Below are 24,191 nucleotides of genomic sequence, written 5' to 3'. Positions count from 1 at the left end.
AGACCCACCCCCATAACCAGCCCCCCCCACCAAAGAGCCAGACCCGGGGGCGGGAGAGAAGCGGAGGAGGCAGTGCGCTCCTCGGCAACTGAGAGTCTTAAGAAGCTCGGGTTACAGCTGCTTTTGCTGACCATTAGCCAGGAATCTCTGCTCTCACCTTCCCAACTCTATGCCTCTCCCCTAGAGCTCCTTCTGTCCCCAGCCCCCTACTCCCAAAGTCTCACAACTAGGGCTTCCTCTCTCTTCTCCCCCCTAGTCTTTGGGGTCTCCATAATTCCATCTTTCCCAGAATTCTCCCCCAGAGTACCTTCTGTCCTCTGGCCCCCTTTTCCTTGGTACTTCTTAATCTCAAGCTAAATTTATTCACCAGTTCCCCTCCCACTCTGACTCTTCCCTCCCGTCCCCATCACCCCCTCCTCAAGTTCTCTTCTCCCCAATTCCTCCCAGAGCTGCGTCTCACCTTTGCCTAACAAATCACTGCGAGGGGAGTAGGGAGTCTTGACGATTCCAGAGGAATCTTTCTACTCTGTTCAAACGATAAATGGACCAGGGAACCCAGGCTGAAGTCCTCCTAATGTCCAAGGCTAGTCCCTGTCAAGAATTCTTGGAGGACCCGCTACCTCTAGCCAAGCAGGTCAGTGGGTCAGAAGGATTCCCCAGCCCTTGCGGTTTGTCACGCGGGCCAGAGCTCCGCCTCCTATTCTCTTTCCCGGGTCGGTGACGGGCAGAGTCCTACGCGGATACAGATACACACAGCTAGAAAGGCCCGCACGCTCCTCCCCACCCAGATACGCATACCAACAGATCAATACAGAACCCAAATCGAGTCACACAAAAGCGCACAGCAGCACACAAAGACAGCACCAAGGGAAGCTAACAGCCGTGCACCAGGCGGCACAGCTCCTCCGCTACCCCGGGAGACCCAGAGCCTCGGCTTATGCCGGGGCACTCTTCTCCTCCACCCAAGAACAATGCGCGACAGCTCAGGCCCCACAAAGGGCAGCTCCGAGGGGGCTGAAGCTGAAGATCCCTCAGAAACAATAATGAAAACCAACACGTTTTTGAGGCGTTGTAAAGGAAACTCCTCATCTGATTCTCACAACAACCTTCAGGCTTTGGCGACTCCCCGGACCTGACAAGGGAAGAGAAAGGGATGGGGCCCCGATCAGCCTTTCCATCAGGGACCACCTTTTCTTGCCTCTCCATACTCAGCCCTGGCCCTGGGACCCGCACCAGGTAGACGCCAGTCAGCTGCCACTGGGTTTGCCTCCCAGCTACCTAGCAAAGCCCATTATGCAGGGGCGCAAAGAGAAGGTCCAGGCAGTGGGGGAAGAGCGGACTGGCAGCCAAGCGAGCCAATGAGAAGCTCGGCTTGACCAGGGCTAGACCTATCTAGGCAACCTGTCCGTGAGGAGGCGGGGCTCTCCGCTGCAAGCCACCCGCAGTGCTTCTCTGTCTCAGGTGAGGCCCGCAGTAGCGGACCAGGGAGCCAGGTAAGGGGAGCGCTAGGCTGAGGGATAACCCAGCGGGAATGAGGAGGGCAAGCCAGAGGAGGGCAGAGAGCAAAAAAGCTGCTCGCCTCGCTGCTTTCTCTGATCCTAGAATTGCGTGGCGTCTTTGTGCTCAGGTCTGGGGGATTCCCTGTTACTGAGGCGGGGGAATCGCCTAAATCCTCCTCCCCGGGGCTTGGATGAGCGGGGGAGGGGAGCCCAGATGGATCGGTAGGGATGTGAAACAGGCCTGCTTTGGGTGAAGAGAGCAGATATCCTGAGCCTCCAAATATGAAGGGGGGAGGGGTAACCTATGGAGATGTCCCTGGCACTAAAGTCCCCCCCATTCTTCCCTCTTTCCCTCTCCCGAAAGGCCTGAACCCCTGAGGCTTTCTTTCATTGGATACTCATCCCTTCTTGAATATTCACAAGTCTTCTCAGCGGGGGGGGGGGGGGTGGGGGTGTGGGGGTGTGGAAGGATATCGAAATTCCCTGAGACAGTCTCCCCAAAGCCTTAGAATCCTCAGGTCTTTGGCCTCATCCATCTGGGTCCCTTTTTGGGCCCCGGGACTGGGATGGATTCTCTCCCCCAAACTAAGTAGAGCGACTGAGGGATGAAAGATTCCAGGAGGAGGCTGAGGTGGAGGCAGGAATTGGGGGACGGAGACAGCCTGGGGCTGGTGCCTGTCTCAGGGTGGGGTGTGGGGAAGGTGACCCTTAAGGGGGTGTCTGCCTTGAAGGGGTAGGACACTACCTCCTCTTGACCCTAAGATTGCACCCTCTTTCCAGATCCCGTCGGAGGGAGTGAACCTGAAACCCCGCCCCCCACCCAATGGCTATGACCTGGACAGCAAAGCGGCACAGGGCCCCGGGTCCAGGGCTGAGCCTCAAGTGGGCTGTGGGGCCATAGAGAGCCCTGCTGCCATGGATCCCCTGGGCCTAGGGGACCTGTCTTCGGGTTCACTAAGTTCCCTTTCCTCCCGCGGCCACCTGGGCAGCGACACGGGCTCCGCAACGCGATACCTGCTGAGGAGACAACAGCGGCTGCTGGAGGGGCCCCCCCGGGGAATCCGAGCCTCCTCACCCATGGGCAGAGTCATCCTCATCAATTCCCCCATCGAAGGTAGGGCCTGCGCCTGCGGGCCAGCGTGGGAGAGTGCAGCGGGGGAGGGGGTATCGGGGATGGAGACAGGTGGTGTTCCGCCCTGTGCCTAGGCTCCTGCTCTCCTGCTGCCACACTCCTGACTGACTGAGGCGGGGCTCAGGGCCCCAGAGCTGCCTCCAGCCTAGCTGAGCTCCTCGAACTAAGCCCTGACAGCCTGACAAACATATTGGATGGGAGAGCCTAAAGAAGAAAAGGTTCACTGGGAAGGGAGAGAAGGAAAAATCCTGGAGTGTGACCAGAGGACAAGGGTTCACAGGGCAGAGCAAGGGACCAGGGCTTCTGAATAAGTGGATGGGGCCGTTCCCTCCCAGCTCTCTCTCTCCCTCAGAACTTAAGAGCAAGCAAAAGCAACTAGATGGTGCAAGGGATAGAGTGCTGAGCTTAAATTCAGAAAGACATCTTCCGGAGTTCAAATCTGGCCTCAGAACATTTATTAGCTGTATGTCCCTGCACATGCCACTTAATTTTGTTGCCTCAGTTTCTTGTAAAATGAGCTGGAGAAGGAAATGGCAAACCACTCCAATATCTTTACCTAGAAAACCCCAAAAGGGGTCACAAAGAGTTGGACACAACTGAAAATCATCTGAACAGTGTGAGGAGGAAGGATTATGAAAGGCCATTTTCCTTTTATTTCCTGCCTGAAACCACTGAAAAGCAACAATCGAATAGATAAGGGCTTCAGGAATTTAAATGAGTGACAGATCATAATGAACTAGGTAGGGAGCTGAGGAGAGTTTCCTCCTGGGAGTCAGATTCAATGTGCATCCAGAGAAGCTGGTACCATTTGGATTAGGGAAGCCCAGAGGGCAGTGGAAGAAAAGAAAACAAAAGCTTGGGGTCCAGATGTGCAAGGCTTGTGTAAAGACCTAGGCCTAGATGAAAGGATTTGTGCTGAAAAGGAGGCTGCATCTACATCTAGAAAAGTAGGCTGCAGTCAGACCCAAGGAACCTTGTATGTTGAAATAAAATGCAGGGGATACCTTAAACTTGGGATTTCTACCATAGCCTGCTCAAAAAAAAAAAAATCAAGAAAAGGAAGAGCTCTACAATAATTGGGTTTATCCTGTAGCATAGGAGAGAGATGGGACAAGCATTTAGACACCCTTCATCCCCTTGCCCATCTTCTTTTCCTAGCTATCTCCAACTCTAACCTAACTCTTTTATTTCCCCAGCTTTATTAGGATAGAACTTCCTTGAGAATAGGAATGATTTCATTTTTGTATATATTTGTATGTAGCACACAGCAGACATTTAATAAATGTATATCCTGCTGTCTTAAGTCCATCTACTTCCAACCCCTGAGATCCTTTGTTCCTGTCTCTCCTGGTACACATGTTCCCCTAAGCCCATGGTAGTGAATTTATGGCATATGTGCCACAGAAGACACACAGAGCCTTCTCTGTGGGCACTGCACTGTCGCCCACCAGAGTTTGTTACCGGAAAGGTAGAGGGACTAGAGGAGAGATGCTCTCTTCCCCCTCTCTACCACACTTGAGGACATTTTTTCCACTTTACCTGCCCCTCTACCCAGCAGCCCAAAGGGAATGGATACTCCCCTCCCCAATTGGGTAAGGGTGGGAGCACCGTCACAGCATGCAGTCTCTAAAAGGTTCCCCATCACTGCCCTAGACTCTACTCTAACAAGGCCACTCATCCCAGAAACACTCAGAAGCACCTGCCTTCTAAAACACTTTGGTTCTACAAATGTCTTAGGTCCATTTACACTTAATTCTATTAGGAAGACCCAACCACATGAAATTTTCAGAGACTCTCATTCCCTTAAGACAGGAGTTCTTAAACTGGGGTGGGTCTGTGAACATTTAAAAAAACATAACTATATTCCAACAGAATTCATTTGTAATCCTACATATTTTATTGGATGCATGTGAAAGCACTTTTCTGAGAAGCCCTCCTTCCCTACCCTTATCCTTTTATATAAAGGCAACTTTGGGTTTCTTAACCTTTTTTTTGTCATGGACCTCTCCTTTGGCAGTCTGGCTCCTATCTCAGAAAAATGCTTTTAAATGTATCCAATAAAATATAAAGGGTTATAAAATGTATATATATATATGCAAAATATATTATTATGAAGGACATGTAATATATACAATATAAAGGATTACAAATGAATTCTATTGAAATATGATTATATACATATATATAGATTAATATTGACAGACCTTGGGTTAAAAATTCCTGCTCAGGGAAATGAGATTCTCTATGTGGCTGGGGCACCTTAATAGAATTAGGTGTAAATGGACTAAGGCTTTTCTGGAACCTTTTTTTCTTTCTTTTTTTTTCCATTTTTTTAAACCCTTACCTTCTGCCTTAGAATGAATTCCAAGTATCAGTTCCAAGGCAGAAGAGCAGTAAGGGCCAAACAAGTGGGATTAAGTAACTTGCTCAGGGTCTCACAGCTAGGAAGTGTTCGAGGCCATGGAATCAAGTGTTTCTGAGGGCAGATGCTTCCAAGGGTTTCTGGGATTACCGAGCCTTCCCTGGCCCTCAAATTCCTGTCCCAAATGGAGCCTCTGGCTTGCTTCGTGCCAAGGGTGGGGGAGAGACAGGACTGGACCCAAAGGGCTTTCACCTCCTGGGGGTCATGGGGCAATGGTTAATCCCATTTTATTAATAGGAAAAATGAGGCTCAGAGATGCAGCACCTTCCTGGGGGGTGGGGTGGGGGTGGGGCGGCCCAGGGGAGGATCACCCGAAGCCGGGTCTCTCCCAGGCTCTCCTGTGGGCACTCCCCCACCCCCCATGCCAGGCTTAGGTTCACTTACCTCAGGCCATGACGACCATTTTGCTGGGGACATGGCTTGGGATGGAGTCCTTCAGCCTCAGGCCTTCTTCGCCTTTTAAAAAATGTATTAAAAGATGGCTCTGAAAAGGGCAATGCCAAGCAGATCAATCCCCTCCCAGCCCCCCTGGGGACCCGGAGGCTCGGGGTGCCTGGCCTTTTTAAGACTCCTCTCCAAAAATCCCACAATGCCTTTTGGGGCTCCTCTTACCCTCCCCCGCCCTCCCCCAGGGCTCCGCTGCCCCCTGGAGGAGGTTACTCTGGCCCTTCCCCTTCCGGCTCCCTGGGGGGAGGGGCATCCTCTTTCTTGTTTAAACCCCCACCTTCTGTCTTAGAATCGAGTATCTGTTCCCGGGAAGAACAGCTGCAAGGCTCTGGGCAATCCGGTTTGTGGCTTGGCCCACTAGGAAGTGTCTGGGGTCAAATTTGAACCCAGGGCCTCCAGGCTCCAGGCCCGGCTCTCAGTCCTCTGAGGGAGCCACCCAACTAGCATTTATTAACCTCCTACTGTGGTTCAGGCACTGGGCTGAGTACTAGAGATACAGAGAAAGGTAAAAAGTAAGCAGGCCCTGCTCTCAGGGAACTTACAGTCCAGTGGGGGAACGGCATGAAAGCGACTTAATCCAGGCAAGCTATCAACAGAAAGTGGAAAGAATAAAGCGAGGATAGACACTAGAAGTCAGGGGGATTGAAAAAGGCTTCCTAGCTGAAAGTGGGACTTTACCTGAGACTCAAAGGAGGCCAGGGAAGCCAAAGAAGAGGAGCAGCAGTTGCTTAGCAGTTAAGCTTAGAACCCTTTCAACCTCTGATAGATCCTCTACTACTCAAAGTGAAAGGAAGGGAGGGAGAGAGGGAGGAAGGAAGGAAGGAAGGAAGGAAGGAAGGAAGGAAAGAAGGAAAGGAAAGGAAAGAGGGAGGAAGGAAGGAAAGAAAGAAAGAAGGGAAGGGAAGAAGGGAGGGAGGAAGAGAGAGAGAGAAAGGGAAAGAGAGGAAGAAGGAAGGAAGGGAGGAAGGAAAGAAGGGAGGAAGAAAGAAAGGAAGGAAGCAAGGAAGGCAGGAAGGGAAGGAGGGAGGAAGGGAGAGAGAGAGGAAAGGATGGAGGGAGGAAGGGAGAGACAGAGGGAGGGAGGGAGGGAAGGAAGAAGGGAGGAAGAAAGGAAGGAAGGGAAGGAGGGAGGAAGGGAAAGAGAGAGGAAGGGAAGAAGGGAGGGAGGGAGGAAGGGAGAGAGAGAGGAAGAGAGGAAGGAAGGAGAGAGGAAGGAAGAGAGAGGAAGGAAGGAAGGGAAGGAGGGAGGGAAGGAGGGAGTAAGGGAGAGGAAGGGAAGGAAAAGGAAAGGAATCCCCAAATTCCAGAATTCTTTTTTTTTAAGGTCAGCAAAGCTTGGATTTATTCATTTGTTCCCCCCCCCCCAGTTGAATTTTTTTAAATTAATTTAGAATATTTTTCCATGGTTACATGATTCATGTTCTTTCCCAACCCCACCCCCAGCCAACTTGCAATTCCACTGGGTTTTACATGTGTCATTGATCAAGACCTATTTCCATATTATTAATATTTGCACTAAGGTGATCATTTAGAGTCTATATTCCCATCGAACCATGTGTTCAAGCAGTTGTTTTTCTTCTGTGTTTCTCCTCCCACAGTTCTTCCTCTGACTGTGGATAATGTTCTTTCTCTTAAGTCCCTCAGAATTGTCCTGGATCATTGCATTGCTGCTAGTAGAGAAGTCCATTACATTTGATTGTACCACAGTGTATCAGTCTCTGTATAAGGTTCTCCTGGTTCTGCTCCTTTCACTTTGCATCAATTCCTGGAGGTCTTTCCAGTTCACATGGAATTCCTCCAGTTCGTTATTCCTTTGAGCACAATAGTATTCCATCACCAACATATACCACAATTTGTTAAGCCATTCCCCAATCAAAGGCCATCCCCTCATTTTCCAATTTTTTGCCACCACAAAGAGTGTGGCTATAAATATTGTTGTACAAGTCTTTCTCCTTATGATCTCTTTGGAGTACAAGCCCAGCAGTGGGAATAGCTGGATCAAAGGGCAGACAGTCTTTTCAAGCCCTTTGGGCATAGTTCCAAATTGCCATCCAGAATGGTTGGATCAATTCACAACTCCACCAGCTATGCATTAATACCCCAACCAAAATTCCAGAATTCTTGGCCATTACCTGCCAAATCCTGGATAATCATGGTGTAGCCCTTTTTTGGGTGGGTGTCGTGGATCCCCATTGGCATTTTAATGGAACGTTAATGGATCCCTTCTCAGAATAATGTTCTCAAATGGGCAAAATAAAAAACAAAGGATTTCAAAGGAAACCAACTATAGTTGAAATATAGCCATCAAAATATTTAAAAAAAAATACCTTTGTGGACCCCATAAAGAGGAAAGATCTCTGGTATAGGAGAAGGAAACCTAGACTCTATGTCTAAAATCAGCCTCCCTCTAATTCCCACCAATTAGCCCTGGTTCTCCCAGCTGAAGCCAAGCAAAATAAGCTTTTTTTTTTTTTTACACATGACAATCCTTCAAATATCTAACAAATAATAACATATCTTCCCTATTTATCCAGAAGCCTTCATTTCTATTCTCCAAACTAAACATCCATAGACCCTTCAGCAGATATATGTGGTTGTGAATGGCCTCTTCTTCCATCAACTCCAGAGGACTGGACATAAGGTTGGACATATGGGGGCTCTTTATAAAGGGATATATGACCACAGACAATAAAATACCTGGGAGTATACCTGCCAGAATAAACCCAAACATACTTATAAACCACTTTTTATACAAAGTCATTTAAATAACTGGAGAAATATTAACTGTCTATGGGTGGACTGAGTTAACATAATTAAAATGGCAATCTTACCTAAACTAATCTATTCAATGCTATCCCAATTAAGTTACCAAAAGTTATTTTATTGAGCTAGAAAAAAATAATAAAATTAATTTGGAAGAAAAAAGATCAAGAATATTAAATAGATTAATGAAAAGTAAAGGAAGGAAGGTCTAGCAGTACCAGATTTTAAAATGTATTATAAAGCAGTAATTACCAAAACTATCTCATACTAGCTAAGAAATAGAAAGGTAGATCAATGGAACAAAACTGACATACAATAAAAGATATTTTCATATATTTCATATTTTACGAAAGTATAGATCCAAGTTTTAGGAATAAGATTCACTATTAGGTAAAAATTGCTGGAACAATTAGAAAGCAGTTTGGCAGAAACTTGGTATGGACCAATATCTTATACCATTCATTAAGATAAGATCCAAATGATTGCTCTACTGCAAATATGAATAACATGGAAATAGGTTTTGAAAAATGATACATGTATAACTCAGTGGAACTGCTTGACAGCTTTGGAGGGGGGTGGAAAGCAGGGCAGGGGCAGATCATGAATCACGTAACCATGGGAAAATATTCTAAATTTTTTTAAAAAGGAGAAAAAAAGATAAGATCCAAATGAATACACAACCTAGACATAAAAGAAGATATGATAAGCATTTTTAGAACAGGGGAATATATTACCTATCAGAGTTATGGATAAAAGAAGAATATTATGAGTAAATAAGAGATGGAGAGCATTGTAAAATGTAAAATGGATAACTTTGAACACATTAAATTGAAATTTTTTGTACAAATAAAACCAGCATAAGTCAGTATTAAAAAGAAGGCAGGACACTTTCCAGATGTATGACCCTAGGCAAGTCACTTGACCCTCATTGCCCACCCTTACCACTCTTCCATCAAGGAGCCAATACACAGAAGTTAAGGGTTAAAAAATGAAAAAAAGAAGGCAGAAAATTTGGGGAAATGTTTATAGTTTCTAAGATAGAGGCCTCATATCTAAACTATATAGAAAACTTTATCAAGTTAACAATAAAAAGTCATCCCTCAATGGATAAATGGTCAAAAATATGAAGAGTTTTGAGATGAAGAAATCAAAGCCATATATAGGTATATGAAAAAATGCTCCAAATTACTACTGATTAGAAAAATATGTAAATCAAAACAATTCTGTGATATCATCTCACATCTATCAGATTGGCTAAAATGATAAATGGGCAAAATGACAAATGTTGGGGAAAATATGGAAAAATGGGAACATTGTTGGTGGAATTATAAACTGATTCAACCATTTTGGAGAGCAATTTGGAATTATCTCTCTGGAGTATGCCCTTAGACCCAGCCATTGCTTGGTCTGTTTCCCAAAGAGATCAGGGGAAAAGGTAAAGAACCTGTATGTTCCAAAATATTTATAGCAGCTCTCTTTGTGGTGACAAAGAACTGGAAATTGAGATGTCCATCTGATACCAGCCATAAAAAACGATGAGCAAGTTAATTAAAAAAAAAAAAAAAAACCCTTGGAAAGACCTGCACAAAACAATGAAGAGTAAAACAAATGGAACCAAGAAGACTGACTTGTGAATGTTCATCCCCAGAGAAAGAACTGATAAAAAGAAACACAAAAGTGTTTCTGTAGAGTGATGTCTGGGAAGGGAAGGAGGAGTTGAGATACCTGGGAATAAATTCTGTTTTTGAAACAGGGTTGTCATATGGAGGAGGAACTAGACTTGTTTCCTTTGGCACAAGAGGGCAGAAACGGGTAATATTGGGTGGAAATCACACAAATTTAGGCTTGATAAAAAATGAAAAAAATGAACAAAAAAAACCAAAACACCTTCCCAGGAATTAGAATTGTCTAAATGTGGACTGTGATGCCTCGTAATCCTTTTCTCAAAATCTTCAAACTTTACATATATTATCCACTCGATTCTTTTTCTGACTCCAGTATTCTTGACTCTTCTACACCATGTTCTCTAGACTTCTTAGGCTGGGAGGGATCCTTCGGAGTGTCCCCTCTCTTCCTTTGCCCCTCCCTGGGGTAGAGGAGAAGATGGGGAGGAGGGAGAGTCTGGGATATCTTCCTGTGCTAGAAGCTCCCTCTGGGAAGGCGAATGTCCTCCGTGCCCGCTCATCCTTCTTTGCCTTCAGCCAACAGCGATGAGAGTGACATCATCAATGCAGTGACTGTAGAAAAAAGCCCAGCAGGAAAGCTGGGCTTCAGCGTCCGCGGGGGCTCAGAGCATGGCCTGGGCATCTTTGTCAGCAAAGTGGAGGAAGGGAGCAGTGCGGGTGAGTCTTTGGGTCTTGGGGAAGGGGAAAGGGAGAAACAAGACCTGCTCTCAGAGAGGACACAATTTGAATAAATTGTCCTCCTTGAGTTCCTGATCTAAAAGGGGAGACCCTCAGGCAGCGAGGTGTCTTAATGGATTGAAAGCCAGGCCTAGAGAAGGGAAGTCCTGGGGTTCAAATGTGGCTTCAGACACTTCCTAGCTATGTGACCCTGGGCAAGTCACTTAACCCCAGCTGCCTAGCCCTTACCACTCTTCTGTCTTGGAACAAATATACAGTGTTGATTCTAAGATGGAAGGTAATAAATAATAAAAATTATTAAAATTATAAAATACATAATAGTTTTATATAATAAATAATTATTCATTATATAATTATATAATGTGATTATGTGATATACAAATATTATACAACCATATAATTATATAAAATAATACATAAACATTATATAAAATATATAAAATAATTGTTTATTGTATAATTATATAATGTAATTCTATGATATACAAATATATAACCATATAATTATATAGAATAATATATAAACATTATATAATAATTATATAATAAATATACTATGTAATAAAATATAATGAATAATAAATACAATTATAAAAATTTATTTTAAGAATAAATAATAAAAGATGAAAGGGGAAACTCTTGAGTGGGAAGACAAATTCCAGCCCTCAGGAGTCCCGGAGTGGAGAGACCCAGTCTGAAGGGGGTAGCTGAGGCTTAGAAAGCCCTGCCCCCACCTCCCTCCCCTCCCCTATCCTGCTCTAAAATGAGGGACGCAAGTCTGGAGAGGGGCAGAGGGGATCTGAGTGGGGGTACCCGGCCTGCCCTTGAGAAGCCTCCTGTCTGGAAGAGGAGACAATGAATGACAAGTTCCCAAGCTAAGTGTGGGGAGCTCAGCGGTTCCGTGCCATTGCAGAGAGAGCTGGGCTTCGAGTGGGAGATAAAATCACGGAGGTGAATGGGCTCAGCCTGGAGAGCACCACCATGAGCAGCGCCGTGAAGGTGCTGACGGGGAGCAGCCGTTTGAGTATGATGGTGAGGCGGATGGGCCGGGTGCCTGGGATCAAGTTCTCTAAGGAGAAGACCACGTGGTGAGGGCTCCAGCTGTTTTACCTTCCCTCCCCACCGGGGTCACCCTCCCCCAGGTGGGGCCTCTGGGAGAAGGGATTTGGGTTGGGACCTGTCATTTGGTAGGGCTTTGTAAGGAACCTGGAAAGCACACCTGTGGCCACGGACTAGCTCCAGGAGCCTGGGAAGGGGGTGCCTCCATGGGCTGAGGGAGCTCCAGAGTCCAGGAGCCCCTCTCTCCCTTCCCGTGATTTCTCCTCTCTGTGTCCCCTATGTCCCCCCTCCCTGCTCTTCTCTCTCCTCAGAGATGGCTGTTCTTTTTGCTCCTTTTGGGCTCTTTCACTTCTTCTTCCTGCCTGTCGGGCTTTTGGTGAGTGAGCCTGGCCATGCTTGCGGCATTTTGGGAAAAGAGACCTCATACTCCCTTTTCTTGGGAATGATTCTCCCGCCATCTCTGACCCATGCCCTGGTTCCAAGATGATGCTCCTTCTCTTGGGGGCTTTTCATCCAGCTGGGGGGATCCTCAATAAGAAACCCTTAACCCTTCGTTCAGTGAAACACGAGAGGTACCTAAGCCTGGGCATGGGGGGCTCTGAAGTGCCCGAGGGCTGCCCCCAGCTCATGTTGTGAGTGACTGACGCCCCACTCTCTTGGCTGGTCTGCTGGCTACTAGGGTGGATGTGGTCAATCGAAGGCTAGTGGTGGAGAAATGCAGTTCAACCCCCTCAGACTGCAGCTCCGACGACGGCGTGAGACGCATCGTCCACTTGTACACAACCTCTGATGACTTCTGCCTGGGCTTCAACATCCGCGGGGGCAGAGAGTTTGGTCTGGGAATCTACGTCTCCAAGTGTGTAGGCTGGGGGCTGGGGAGGAGGGGCTGGGAGGAGGTCCTTGGGGTCTGACTGGCCTCCCTGGTCTCAGAGTGGACCACGGAGGACTGGCAGAAGAGAATGGCATCAAAGTGGGGGACCAAGTCCTGGCAGCCAATGGAGTGAAGTTCGACCACATCAGTCACAGCCAGGCTGTGGAAGTGCTGAAGGGCCAGACGCACATCATGCTGACCATTAAGGTAGGCCTTGGACCACAGGTTGTCATGGAACCATGGGATTTGGGGATGGGAAGCAGAAATGGTAGAAAGAGAGACTACAGAAAGAACTTCCTAAAAGTAGTAAGTGTAAGCACTAGAAAAGGCAGCTTACTTCATCAGAGAGACTAAGTCCTGGTTTCTCAGTGGAAGGATGAATCCCAAAGCTCACAGTGGCAGGGAGGAACAGGATGGCTTCTGGAGAGAGCTAGGCTTGAGGTCAAGGTGGGCATAGACAGGGGATTACTCCCTGGGGCCATTTTGTGAGCAATGAGAAGAAGAGACTGTAGGCCTCCTAGACATGATTTCAAAGGTTCAACCAGGGAGATAGTGGAATCATTAACCAGTTCTTGAGTCATATTCTCCCCATTTCTTAGGATATGGGAGATACTCATACCCTATTTCCACCCCCCATCCCCATTTCTCTTTTCCCCAATCCCCTGTCTCCCACCCCTATTTCCACATGGATCTTCCAATCACCTTCCCAATTACTTCCCTATTCCTTATTGCATTTCTGTCCTTCTCCATTTCCCTCCCATTCCTCCTCTCTCTCCTCTCTCTGCCCTACCTAGGAGACAGGAAGGTATCCCGCCTACAAGGAGATGGTGTCTGAATACTGCTGGCTGGACCAATGTAAGAGGCTCTGAAGGCAGAATGGATTATACTCCACAGGGCTCCATGTGTATCTGAGGATGGGGCAGAGGGACCTAAGCTTGGGTGTCCTAAGCTTAACAAAGAAGCCTCCCTTCCCTCCAAGAACCTCTACCTCCCAGGCACTCAGCTGGGGCCCAGGGTATCTTTAAAAACCCATTTCCATCAGCTCTCAGAATCATGCCCCCTAGGAAAGCTTAGATTCATGAGAGGACTTTAGAAGGACCATCTACAACCAGGGTTCTTAAGCCCTCCTGGTGCCATGAACACCACTGGTAGTTCCTGCTCTCCAGGAGCTCTCTATGGAGGAGACAAGTTGCAAACAACACTGAACAAATAAGAGAAAGACAGGAGAAACTGGAGATCATCTCCAAGGGAAGGCACCCAGGTTAGGGAGGACTGGGAAAGGCTTCCTACAGAAAGTAGGACTAAGATCTGCAGGAAGCCAAGAAAGCCAGGAGGCAGAGATGAGGATGGAGAGAGTTTCGGGTCCTCTGATCTGCAAAAATAATAGAGCCCGCATTTATGTGGCACCTCATAGTTCACCAAGAGCTTTGAGTCTCTTGAACCTTATAACCATCCCACAAGGCAGGTAGTGGAAGTATCAGCACCTCATTTTTCAGATGAGATAGAAATCAACTTGCCTAAGGGCACCTAGGGAATCAGTGGCAGACCTGGAACTAGAACCCAGGTGTTCTGACTCCCAGACCATGACATTTTCTACCTAACTGCCTCTAAGTAGGCTAGGCCCCCTCTGCACTCTTTGGGGATCTTAGGAGGCCAGGAGGAAGCAGGGCAGGGTTTCTAGGGAGAGGGTAGAGTCCTGTCCATCTCCACAGACTGACTTAGGGCCCTGCCTCTTCATAGTGAACAATGGGCCCCTGCAGCAGCTGTCACAGACATCGGAGAGTAGTTCAACTGTCTCCTCCTACTCCTCCAGCATCCCCTACAGTTCTGGCTCTGGCTCCAGCTGCCTCCCCTTGGACATGGTGGACGTGGGCCTATCCACAGAGGAGCTAGTTGGGCCAGGGGCCAGGGGCTGGGGACGAGCAGACACGGCCATACAGACTGAGCCAGAGGTCAGCGGGGTGGTGGAGACATGGTGCAGTGTCCGGCCTACAGTCATCCTCAGAGACACAGCCATCCGATCAGATGGGCCCCTCCTTGGCCGAAGGTCCGGCTCACGCCTTGACACCGCACTGTCCGAGTCGCCCAAAACAGCCCTCCTTCTGGCTCTCAGCAGGCCTCGTCCACCTATCACTCGCTCTCAGAGCTACCTGACCCTATGGGGTATGTTGGGGATGAGTATGTCTTCTTCTCCTTCCCCAATCGAGTTTTCTATAATACCTTCTAACTCCATTCTGTCCCAAGCCCTAGGCCTGCCTCTGCCCTTAGAATCTTGGACTGAGTCCTCTTCTGTCTCCATTATCATGCAATGTCTCCCCCTCTCCCTCCACATAAGTCTCTTCAAATCATGGATGGCTAAAGCTTCCCAGGGAAGGTTAGGGTGGACAAGAGGAGAGAGAAGGGCACCTGGATGCCATTTCTCCTACAGCAGGATCTCTGGCAGATTCTGCCCTGTCTCCCTCAACCCCTTCCGACGCCCCATCCCCATTCTAAACCATCTCCAGCCTCCCCTGTCACTCCCACTCCCATCCCAGCCCTCCAGCCTCCTGTCTTCCACACCTAGAGGAGAAGAAACGACGGAAGAAATCGGGGTCAGCGTTGACCCCAGAGAAGGGTACCCTACAGCGCTCCAAGACACTGATGAACCTTTTCTTCAAGGGGGGAAAGACTGGGCGGTCAGGAGGAGATGGCAAGAATGAGGCCGCAGGGCTGGAGAATGAGAGTACTGGCAGGTTCCGTCCACATTTGGAAGGGGAGAAAGGTAAGGGAAACAATCATGAATAATGGAGACAGGCCTTTGGTTCCTGTCTTCAAAAATGTCCCCATACCTAACCGTTACCAGCTCCCGATGTATGGGACAATTTAACTGACACTGTCCTCGGGGACCTGGGTCTGGCTAGCCTCTCCAGAGGGTGGGGAGCATGGTACCCCAAGAGCCCTTCTTCCATCTTAAGATGGACTAGCAGAGCTTCAGAAGGGGGAAAGCAAAATGGGAGGGTTTATGTTCACTTGGATTCAGGATGTGGGAAGGGGGCCGGTGTACATGTCATTTTAGGGATCACGAAATCTATATGGGTAGGTCTTTAAACCCTGTCTGCGTAGGAGTCAAGAAATCTCATTCCTTACTATTGGATTCTGGTTCCTTAACTATGGGTCCTTCTCACCCCACCTACAACCCTAGGTAGAAAGAGAGCTCAGACTATTCTCTTCCTTCTCCCCGCCTAAAATCCCTTCCGTGATCCTTTCCAAATCCCACCTCTTTTGTATCATGTTGATCATGGAGCCCCCCTAGAACACTGGAACCCCCACTGTTCTCTCCCTCCTCTGAATGCCTACAACCTGTCAGTCTTCAGGTAGCCAGCTTATTACTGTTATAGCAACACAGCATCCTGTCTTATTCCTCTGATTGGAGACAGAGACAGACAGGAGATAGATAGACAGACAGAAACAGAAACAAATACAGAAAGAGGCAGAGAGAGAGAGAGATGGAGCCCAGCTAGCTCTCTCTTCTATAGGGGGATCAGGACCTGTGCAGAAGTTTGTCACCTGGAAACTGAGAAGGGGTAAGTTCCCCCTGGCAGTGCTGGGGTTTGGTCCTCAAGGAGAAAACTATGTGTCCTGGGTTGGGTTCAGGGTGTGGGAAGTGGGCCAGTGTGCATGCAGTTTGGGAGAATGTGGAGTCTATGTTGGCAAGGTTCCAAACCCTGTCTGCATTGGAGTCAAGAAGTCTCATTCCTTACTGTTGGATTCTGGTTCCTTAACTATGGGTCCTTCTCCCCCACCTCCAACCCTAGACAGAGAGAGAGCTCAATCAATGCTCTTCCCTGGATCAGAGGGACACTCTAGCAAACTGCCCAATGGAGAGGACCGGGTCCAGGCTTGGGAGAGCCGTCTCCCCCTCATCCAGGACCTGGCCCGACGCCTACTCACTGATGACGAGGTCCTGGCTGTCACCCGTCACTGCACCCGGGTAGGCCCTCCTCCAGATTCCCTCTTTTGCCTTGGCTTTCCCCCATCTTTGGTCAACATTGCTGTTCAGTTGTTTTCAGTTGTTTGTGACTCTTTTGGGGCTTTCCAAAAATGCTAGAATGGCTTGCCATTTCCTTCTCCAGTTCATTTTACAGATGAGGAAACCAAGACAGAGTTAAATGACTTGACCAGGATCACACAGCTAGTATCTGAAGTAAGATTCGAACTCGGGTCTTCCTGACCATAGACCCCATGCTCCATCCACTATACTGCCTGGCTGCCCTGGTCTGGTCATCACCCACCATTAAACCCCTAATAATTATTCATTTAGAGAAGTAGCTTAGTAGGTCTTAAGAATTAGGCAGATTAGGGGCAGCTAGAAGGCTCAGTGGATACAGCACCAGGTTTGAAGATGAGAGATCCTGGGTTCAAATCTGACCTCAGACACATTCTGTGTGACCCTGGGCAAATCACTTAACCTCCATTGCCCAGCCCTAACCTCTCTTCTAACTTGGAATTGATCCTTAGTATCAATTCTAAGGCAGAAGGTAAGGGTTGTTGTTTGTTTCTTTTTTTAAAGAGGATCAGAAAGACTTGCATTCAAACCCTATTTCTAGCATTTATTAGCTGCATAACAATAAGCTCTCACCTCTGAGAGCCTAATTTCCTCATCTGTGAATAAGGATAATAAGAGCACAAAGAATAATAAGATGATGTTGTCAGAACCAAATCAGATCTACATTGAGTGTTTTGCAAATCTTAAATTGCCATATAAATTGCCATCCTGGCCACCAATATAGTCCCTCCAGTGATCCCCTACCCTCACAGGGAAGGGCATAGTTTCCTCTGGCTGTCAACTCCCCCTGTGCTTGAGTTTTGTCTCTAGAAACCCCTCTATCTGTATTGGAGGAACTGGTGTTTCGTGGGAATTAACAATTAATCAACAAGTATTTATTAAACCTCTCCTATTTATTAAACCTCAAGGAATTTACCTTCTACTAGTGGGAAATAACATATTCACAGATGGATACAGGGGATAGACAAAAAATGTGCAATGATTGGAGATGGGGATCTAATCATTTGGGGCAATCAAGAAAGGTTTCTTGAAGGAGATGACATCTGGGGCAGTGAGGTAGGTAGCACAGTAGATAGAGCACCAAGCCTGCAGTTGGGAGGACCTGGGTTCCAATGTAGCTTCAGACCCTTCCTAGAAGTGTGACCCTGAAGCAACTCACTTAATCCTCATTGACTAGCCTTTACCACTCTTCTAGCTTGGAACTGATAGTTAGCCCAAATACTAAGACAGAAGGTAAGGTAAGGGTTTTTTTTTTGTTTTTAAAGAAAGAGATGGCATTTGAGCTGAGTTTAGGGTCTAAACAGAGGTGGAGGTTAGGGGAGCGAGCCTTGCAGGCAAGGGGCATAGCCTGTGCCTTTGTACAGAGATAGATATATCTTTTTTTTTAAACCCTTATCTTTCATCTTAGAATCAATACTGTGTATTGGTTCTAAGGCAGAAGTGTGGTAAAGGTTAGGCAATGGGGGTTAAGTGACTTGCCCAGGATCACACAGCTAGGAGACATGCCAGTTTAACCCAAATGTTTACTGTGTAAGGGGGAGTAATGGATAATCAGCCTGCAGCCAGATTATGAAGGGTTTTAAGTGGCAGAGGAATTTGTAGGAATTGGACAAAAGCAGGGACCTATCAGCCAGATGTTTGAGGGTATTCCTTCCTGAGGAAAGCAACCCTTTTTCTAGAAACATAATGCCCACCTTTGGTTGGACAAGGTCTTCAAGCCCATCTAGATTGAGCCCTTCATTTTACAGAGGGGAGAAATGACATTCAGAGAAGGTTTCAATTTCCTCAAAGGTTGACAGGGGGACAAATCATCCCAACAGAACCAAAAGATAACAGCTAGAAAGAACTCTTGATTCTTCTCTTTTCCCTTTCATTCTGTTCCTCCTCACCAATGTTTTGCTTTTTATTACCCCCCTACACTTTCTTCTCCCTCCAATGACTCCCCCTTCCCTTGTCTTATTCCCCTTCTATTTCTCTGTAGGGTAATATAGAATCCTATATCCCAATGAGTATGGCTGTTATCCCTTCTCTGAGCCAGTTATGATGAGAGTAAAGTTTAAGCTTTGCCCATCACCACCCTCATCCTCCCCTCTCCTGTAATAATTTTTCACACCTTTTTATGTTATATAATTTACTCCATCCCATCTCTCCCTTCCCTTTTCTCAGTTCAGTCCTCTTTTTTACCTCTTGATTTTTTTTTCATATCATATCATCCTAATCAGCTTACTTCCCCACCCTCTGTCTACTCCCAGAAAGGACTTTTGAGAACGAGTCTCATCCAACACTTTAGTTTGATAGACAGAAGAATGGCGGCTTAGAACGTCTGTGATATCCGCAAGGTAGATGTGGTGCTTCGAATGGGACATGATCTTGGACAGCTAACTGCTCTTCCACGGGCTGGTTTTGTCCTCTGTAAATGACAAAGCTTCAATGAGAGAATCCCTATGGTCCTTCCCAGCTCTAGGTTCTAGGATTCTATGCGTGTAAGGCAAGGGAAGACCTTGTGGATGCAACATGGCTGAGAGGTCTGTCTGCACCCGCATCACGCTCTATGGCATGTCTGGGTGTAAATGGTGGAAGTAAGCTTCCCCAGAAGGAACCCTTGTCCCTGACGGTGAGAGCTGTCCCAAAGGGGAACAGAGTGGGTGCCCGCTTCTCAGCGGGCTTCTGAAGAGCCTGAACGACCACTTGTTAAGGATGGATGTGAGGCTGTAAGATGGTTTCACTCTTTGCATTTGTACTCCCAGCACATGGGAGCCATGTCGTAAGTGCGTGTTGGTGGATGGATGGCGTAGAATCCCCTTCTGCCCGTAGCTTCGGGGTGTACTAGATGAATGATCAGGAACCTTCCAAGTCTAAGATGTGGGGGCTCTGTATTGTGTTATATTTCCAGAGGTCTGTGTCTCTGTGTGTCTGGTACTTGTGTGTGTGTGTGTGTGTGTGTGTGTGTGACACGCTGGCCACAAGGGGGCTTTCCTGTGTCTCCGTAGTCCACGCTCTGGACGCCAGGGGGTGCGTCTATGCATCTTGCTATAGCTGTGTCACACTGCGGACACCAGGGGATGCTGTGCCCCACGCCATTGCTAGACAGCTCCTCCAAGCAAATGCGGGGATTGAGAATTTTGGGGAGATCAGCCTGTGTGCTGCTGGAGACCGAGGTTCTCCCTTCCTCCCTCATCAGCCTCCCCTTTCCCTTTGACTAGAGAATCCCAGAGGGAAACTTCATCCCGAGAAATCCTACCCAGCCACCCACTGGTCAAGAGTCCCTGGCCAGGGTCTGCCCAGTCTCTGTCCCACCTCAAGACAAACAGAGTCAGAGGATGCTGTTTAAATGAAAACAGAGTCAGTGTAGGGCGGTGATGGGCAACCTTTTGGGCTTGATGTGTCAAAATTTGCCAAAAAAGAAACAAGCATAACTCGGGTGGTGTGTCATTTCGAAAAAAAAAAAAATTTCACAATATTTATAGCTTAAATAACAAAAATGTATAATTTTAATATATAACTGTATTTAATAAACCACAATAGGTAAATTAATATAGGTAGAATTGTCATCTATAGTGCACAGAGTGTCTACACTACACTACAGCAAATGTTTCATCCTCAGCATGCGGCCCCACACTTCTCTGTATGCGACCGCTTGTCATTGAAAATGGCTACATGTGTCAGTGCTGACACCCGTGTCATAGGTTTGCCATCACCCATGTAGGGGAAGACCCAGAAGCAGTCAAACTGCCCACCGAGCGCTGTTTGCTTCAGAACCACTGAAATGCTGGTGGTCCCTTCCCCATCCCCTCCTGGGTAAGCCAGACCACCAGTCTTCTCTCTCCCCTCTTCCCCCAGCCCACTTCTGTCTGCCCTCATCTTAGCAGGAAGGCTCAGCAGAACCAAGGAGAGCAGCAGCAGGCTGTGGGGTCAAGTCTTTTCAGATTCTGGGAATGGGACTGGTGGGACCGAACAGGAGATTTCCAACTTTCTTTAGCTTCCATCATCCCTACTGAGAGGAAGTCCTTTCCTTATCTAACTTGGCCATTGTGTCTGCAGTATGTCCATGAGGGTGGGGTGGAGGACCTGGTGCGGCCACTGCTGGCCATCCTGGACCGGCCAGAGAAATTGCTGTTACTTCGAGACATCAGGTAGAGGCACCAAGAGGAGGGAGCATCTAGGGGGATTTATCATGGATCACCCCAATCCCATCTTCCTCTCCCGGAGTTGAGCCACCTGACTTACCACCCCCTTCCTTTCTGCACCTCCAGGAGTGCAGTGACCCCTGGAGACCTCAGCAGATTTGACAGCCTAGTGATGCCCAAGGAGCTAGAAGCATATGAAGCCCTCAAAAGCAGGGCAGGTAAGGGGAGCAGGTGCATGTGCATGTGTTTGTGTATGTGTGACAGAGACAGAGACAGAGACAGAGAGACAAAGACAGAAAGAGAGAGACACACAGAGAAAGAGATAGAGAGAGGGGAAAGAGAGACACACAGAGAAAGAGATAGAGGGGAGAGAGAGGGAGAGAGAAAGAATGTATGTGTGGTGAATGGACCTCTGGGCATCTCATGAGGATCTGATCACTGTACAGTATAAAGTTTTCTGCCTGACAAAAACTGACCATCTGCCTCCCTGCAGTGAGGCCTCCAGCTCTTCGACCCACCCGGCAGGACACGCCACCCAAGCGCCACCTCATCACACCTGTGCCTGGTAAGTGCCTGAAGCTAGAGGTGGGAGAGGGAAGTGAGAAGATAAGAAAGCTGGTCTGCGATTCCCAGATAGAGAATGAGTTGGGGTCGGTGGGTGGGGAGTGGCTCTGCCTTGGGGCGGAAGGGAAAAGGGGGGCAATTTGGATTTTCAGACCATGTGTTTTTTAATGGTCTCACATGAACACAGAAGGTTGAGTTCTCTTGGTGCTATGTAAATACTAAGGGAGGGAGAAGGGGTTACAGTTATGCCTAAATTAACATGGCAGAGGGGATGGCGGAGGCTGGAATCTTACAATTTCAGAATTGGAAGGGATATCAGATGTCATCTAATTCTGTCCATGTTATCATTCAGTTGTGCAAGGCTGTGTCTAACCCCATTTGGGTTTTCTTGGCAGAGATGCTCGAGTGAGTCACCACTTTCCTTTTCTAGCTCATTTTGCAGATGAGGAAACTGAGGCAAACTGGGTTAAGTGACTTGTCTGAGGCCAGATTAGATCAGGAAGTTGAGTCTTCCTGACAAGGCCTGGCACTCCGCCCATGACAACACCTCGCTGCCAATTCTGGCCATCCCCGTAGCAGAAATCCGCCGCCATAGCCCATCTCACTGGCCTTAGATGGGCTCCACATGATAGCAGGCCTCCATGTTTTTCTTCATATGAATTCTGCTTATTCAAACTCCACATTCTCAGGCCTAGGAAGAGCTTTGCCACGGAGCCTCCCAGAGCTTATCATCAGAGCTCTTTTTGCTAAGCTATTATCAGCCTGATGGGTTCCAGCCTTTCTCAGCCCATCAGCTCTGGCCTTCTGATACCATCCAACAATCATTTACAGAGCATTGAATGCATATGTGGATATGACTATCTGGTATGCATGTATGTGTGTGTATTCATTTATACATACCTTGTGGACAGCCAGGGGGCTTTCTCCATACGGATGGACAGATGGACGGTGGTATATATGCATCTGTGGCATTGGGGATACAGACAAAAGGAGAACTAGGCCTTGAACTCAACGGCTGACATTCCAGTGGGAGAGGGAGATTCAACATAGAAATAGTATGTTTTTCTGATCATTTGAAGAGAAAAAGAAAATTCCCAGGCAGTGAGAATCAGGCTGAGCTCCCCAGTGGGGCTGGCTTTGAAGGGAGGCATGAAGGGCTTCTAAGAGGTATCGGTGTGGGCCAGAGCACCTTCTGAACAAGGGGCACAGCCTGGGCAAAGCCATGGCCGCAAGAGCTGGTGTGTCATGGACACGGAACAGCAAGTAGGTCGATTGCACTAAAACTACAGGGGGCTGGAAAGGTAGTGGGAGCTGCATTGTGGTCAAAGCTTTTCTGTTTGATCCTAGGGACAGTAGGCAAGCTCCGAGTTTCCTGAATAGGCCAAAGCTGTGCTTTAGGAAGATATTCTTGGCAGCCAGTGGGAGGAGGGAATCCAGTCAATCATACTAGCTAGCATTTATATAGCAGAATACCCAGCTAAGGAGGACCAAATGGGGGTCGAGATGAAGAGATTTCTCCAGGCACACAGCTAGTGTCTGCGGGATTTGAACTCAGGTCTTCTGAACCCCAGGTCCAAGGAGCTATCCACTGAACTACCTAACTGCTATGGCAGTAGTATTTGAGAAAGATGATGAAGGCTGAGACAGACTAGCCCCAGAAAGCCCTTTCTTCAGACCCATTCCCCGGCTCCTATTAATCCTTTATGTCTAGTTCCGGTGGGCCCCACATCGCCAAAGGGGAAAGAGGGGTATTGAGGTCCAGGAGTGAAGAGACCTGGATTCTGGGACTCTGCTCCTTTTTGGAGCACTACCTTGTGACCTTGAGCGGTCCTATAGCTTCCTGCCTCAGTTTCCTCATCTGTAAAATGAGGACGATAGACTAGAAGATCTCTGCGGTCCCTTCCTGCTCTTAATCTAAGATTCCATGGGGAGAGCTGGTGTCCCAAGGTCCCAGGAAACCGGGGAGGGAGAGTTGGGTGGCCGGGTCTGATCTTTGGTGACTGTTCTTAGGAACATTTGCCATCCTCAAGCCGGGCTGCCTCTGTAGTTGAGAGGGTAACCCCCTCCCCCATCCCCACCCCCGCCTCCACAGACAGCCGGGGAGGCTTTTATCTGCTCCCAGTGAATGGCTTCGCTGAGGAGGAGGAGGAGGAGGAAGAGGCGGCAGTGGCGGCCACGGCTGGCGCGCTGGGCGACCGACTGGCGGGGATGAAGGTCTCACAGCCGGCTGACCCCCGGAGTCCAGTCCCGACTCCGGCCGCCACTCCTCGCCGCTCTCACAAGCCCTTCCCTCCGCTGCGGGACGTCCCTGTGGACGCTTTCTCCTGCCCCGGACGCCGCAGCGCGTCTCCTCCGCCGCCACCACCCCGACCACCCCCAGTAGCCCCTCGGCCGCCACGGCCCAACTGGCTGCTGAGCGAGCCCCCCCGGCGGGCTCGGGAGGATGGCCGGCATAGCCGGAGCCGGGGGCGCAGCCGCAGCCGCAGCCGCAGCCGCGGGAAGTCTCCCGGCCGCCGGCGCTCCCCGTCCCCGGCCCACGGGAACGGGCGCTGCGGCAAGCCTCGCCGCTCCCGGCCACCCCTCCCCAAGGCCCTCCCAGGCTCCAGCGCGCTGAGGATCGACCACGAGCAGCCTAGAGGGACCCAGGAGCAAGGGACGCCTCCGGACCGCGACGGAGACGGGGAGCTCAGGACCGTCACTCTCTCCAAGCTCAGACAATCCCTGGGTGAGCTGGGGGGCGGGGGCTCGCCATCGAGGGCGCCCTGGGGTCAGTGGGCTGTGGCCCGGGACCTCTGACCTCGTGCCCCCCTCCCAGGTATTAGCATTTCCGGGGGAATAGAGTCCAAGGTGCAACCCATGGTGAAGATTGAGAAGATCTTTCCTGGAGGGGCAGCCTTCC

General features: G+C 48.6%; 1 protein-coding gene across 1 annotated transcript in view; it reads left to right on the top strand.

Annotated features, from left to right (window-relative positions):
• The first annotated feature begins 541 nt into the window (after positions 1–541).
• The window catches only part of PDZD7 (PDZ domain containing 7), a 27,054-nt gene continuing 3,404 nt past the window's right edge, over positions 542–24,191 (top strand). Inside the window, exons 1-16 of the mRNA XM_044660165.1 lie at positions 542–634; positions 1,213–1,350; positions 2,280–2,613; positions 10,465–10,605; positions 11,540–11,714; positions 12,365–12,541; positions 12,616–12,763; positions 13,351–13,411; positions 14,297–14,719; positions 15,120–15,317; positions 16,072–16,119; positions 16,351–16,526; positions 20,643–20,734; positions 20,855–20,946; positions 21,222–21,293; positions 23,385–24,017. Coding sequence (XP_044516100.1) covers positions 542–634; positions 1,213–1,350; positions 2,280–2,613; positions 10,465–10,605; positions 11,540–11,714; positions 12,365–12,541; positions 12,616–12,763; positions 13,351–13,411; positions 14,297–14,719; positions 15,120–15,317; positions 16,072–16,119; positions 16,351–16,526; positions 20,643–20,734; positions 20,855–20,946; positions 21,222–21,293; positions 23,385–24,017 — 3,001 coding nt within the window. The remainder of the gene's footprint in view (positions 635–1,212; positions 1,351–2,279; positions 2,614–10,464; positions 10,606–11,539; positions 11,715–12,364; positions 12,542–12,615; positions 12,764–13,350; positions 13,412–14,296; positions 14,720–15,119; positions 15,318–16,071; positions 16,120–16,350; positions 16,527–20,642; positions 20,735–20,854; positions 20,947–21,221; positions 21,294–23,384; positions 24,018–24,191) is intronic.

The sequence above is a fragment of the Gracilinanus agilis genome, chromosome 2 (genome assembly GCF_016433145.1).
Source record: "Gracilinanus agilis isolate LMUSP501 chromosome 2, AgileGrace, whole genome shotgun sequence".
In the NCBI taxonomy this organism is placed as follows: Eukaryota; Metazoa; Chordata; class Mammalia; order Didelphimorphia; family Didelphidae; genus Gracilinanus; species Gracilinanus agilis.
This window is presented reverse-complemented; position numbering and strand designations above follow the sequence as displayed.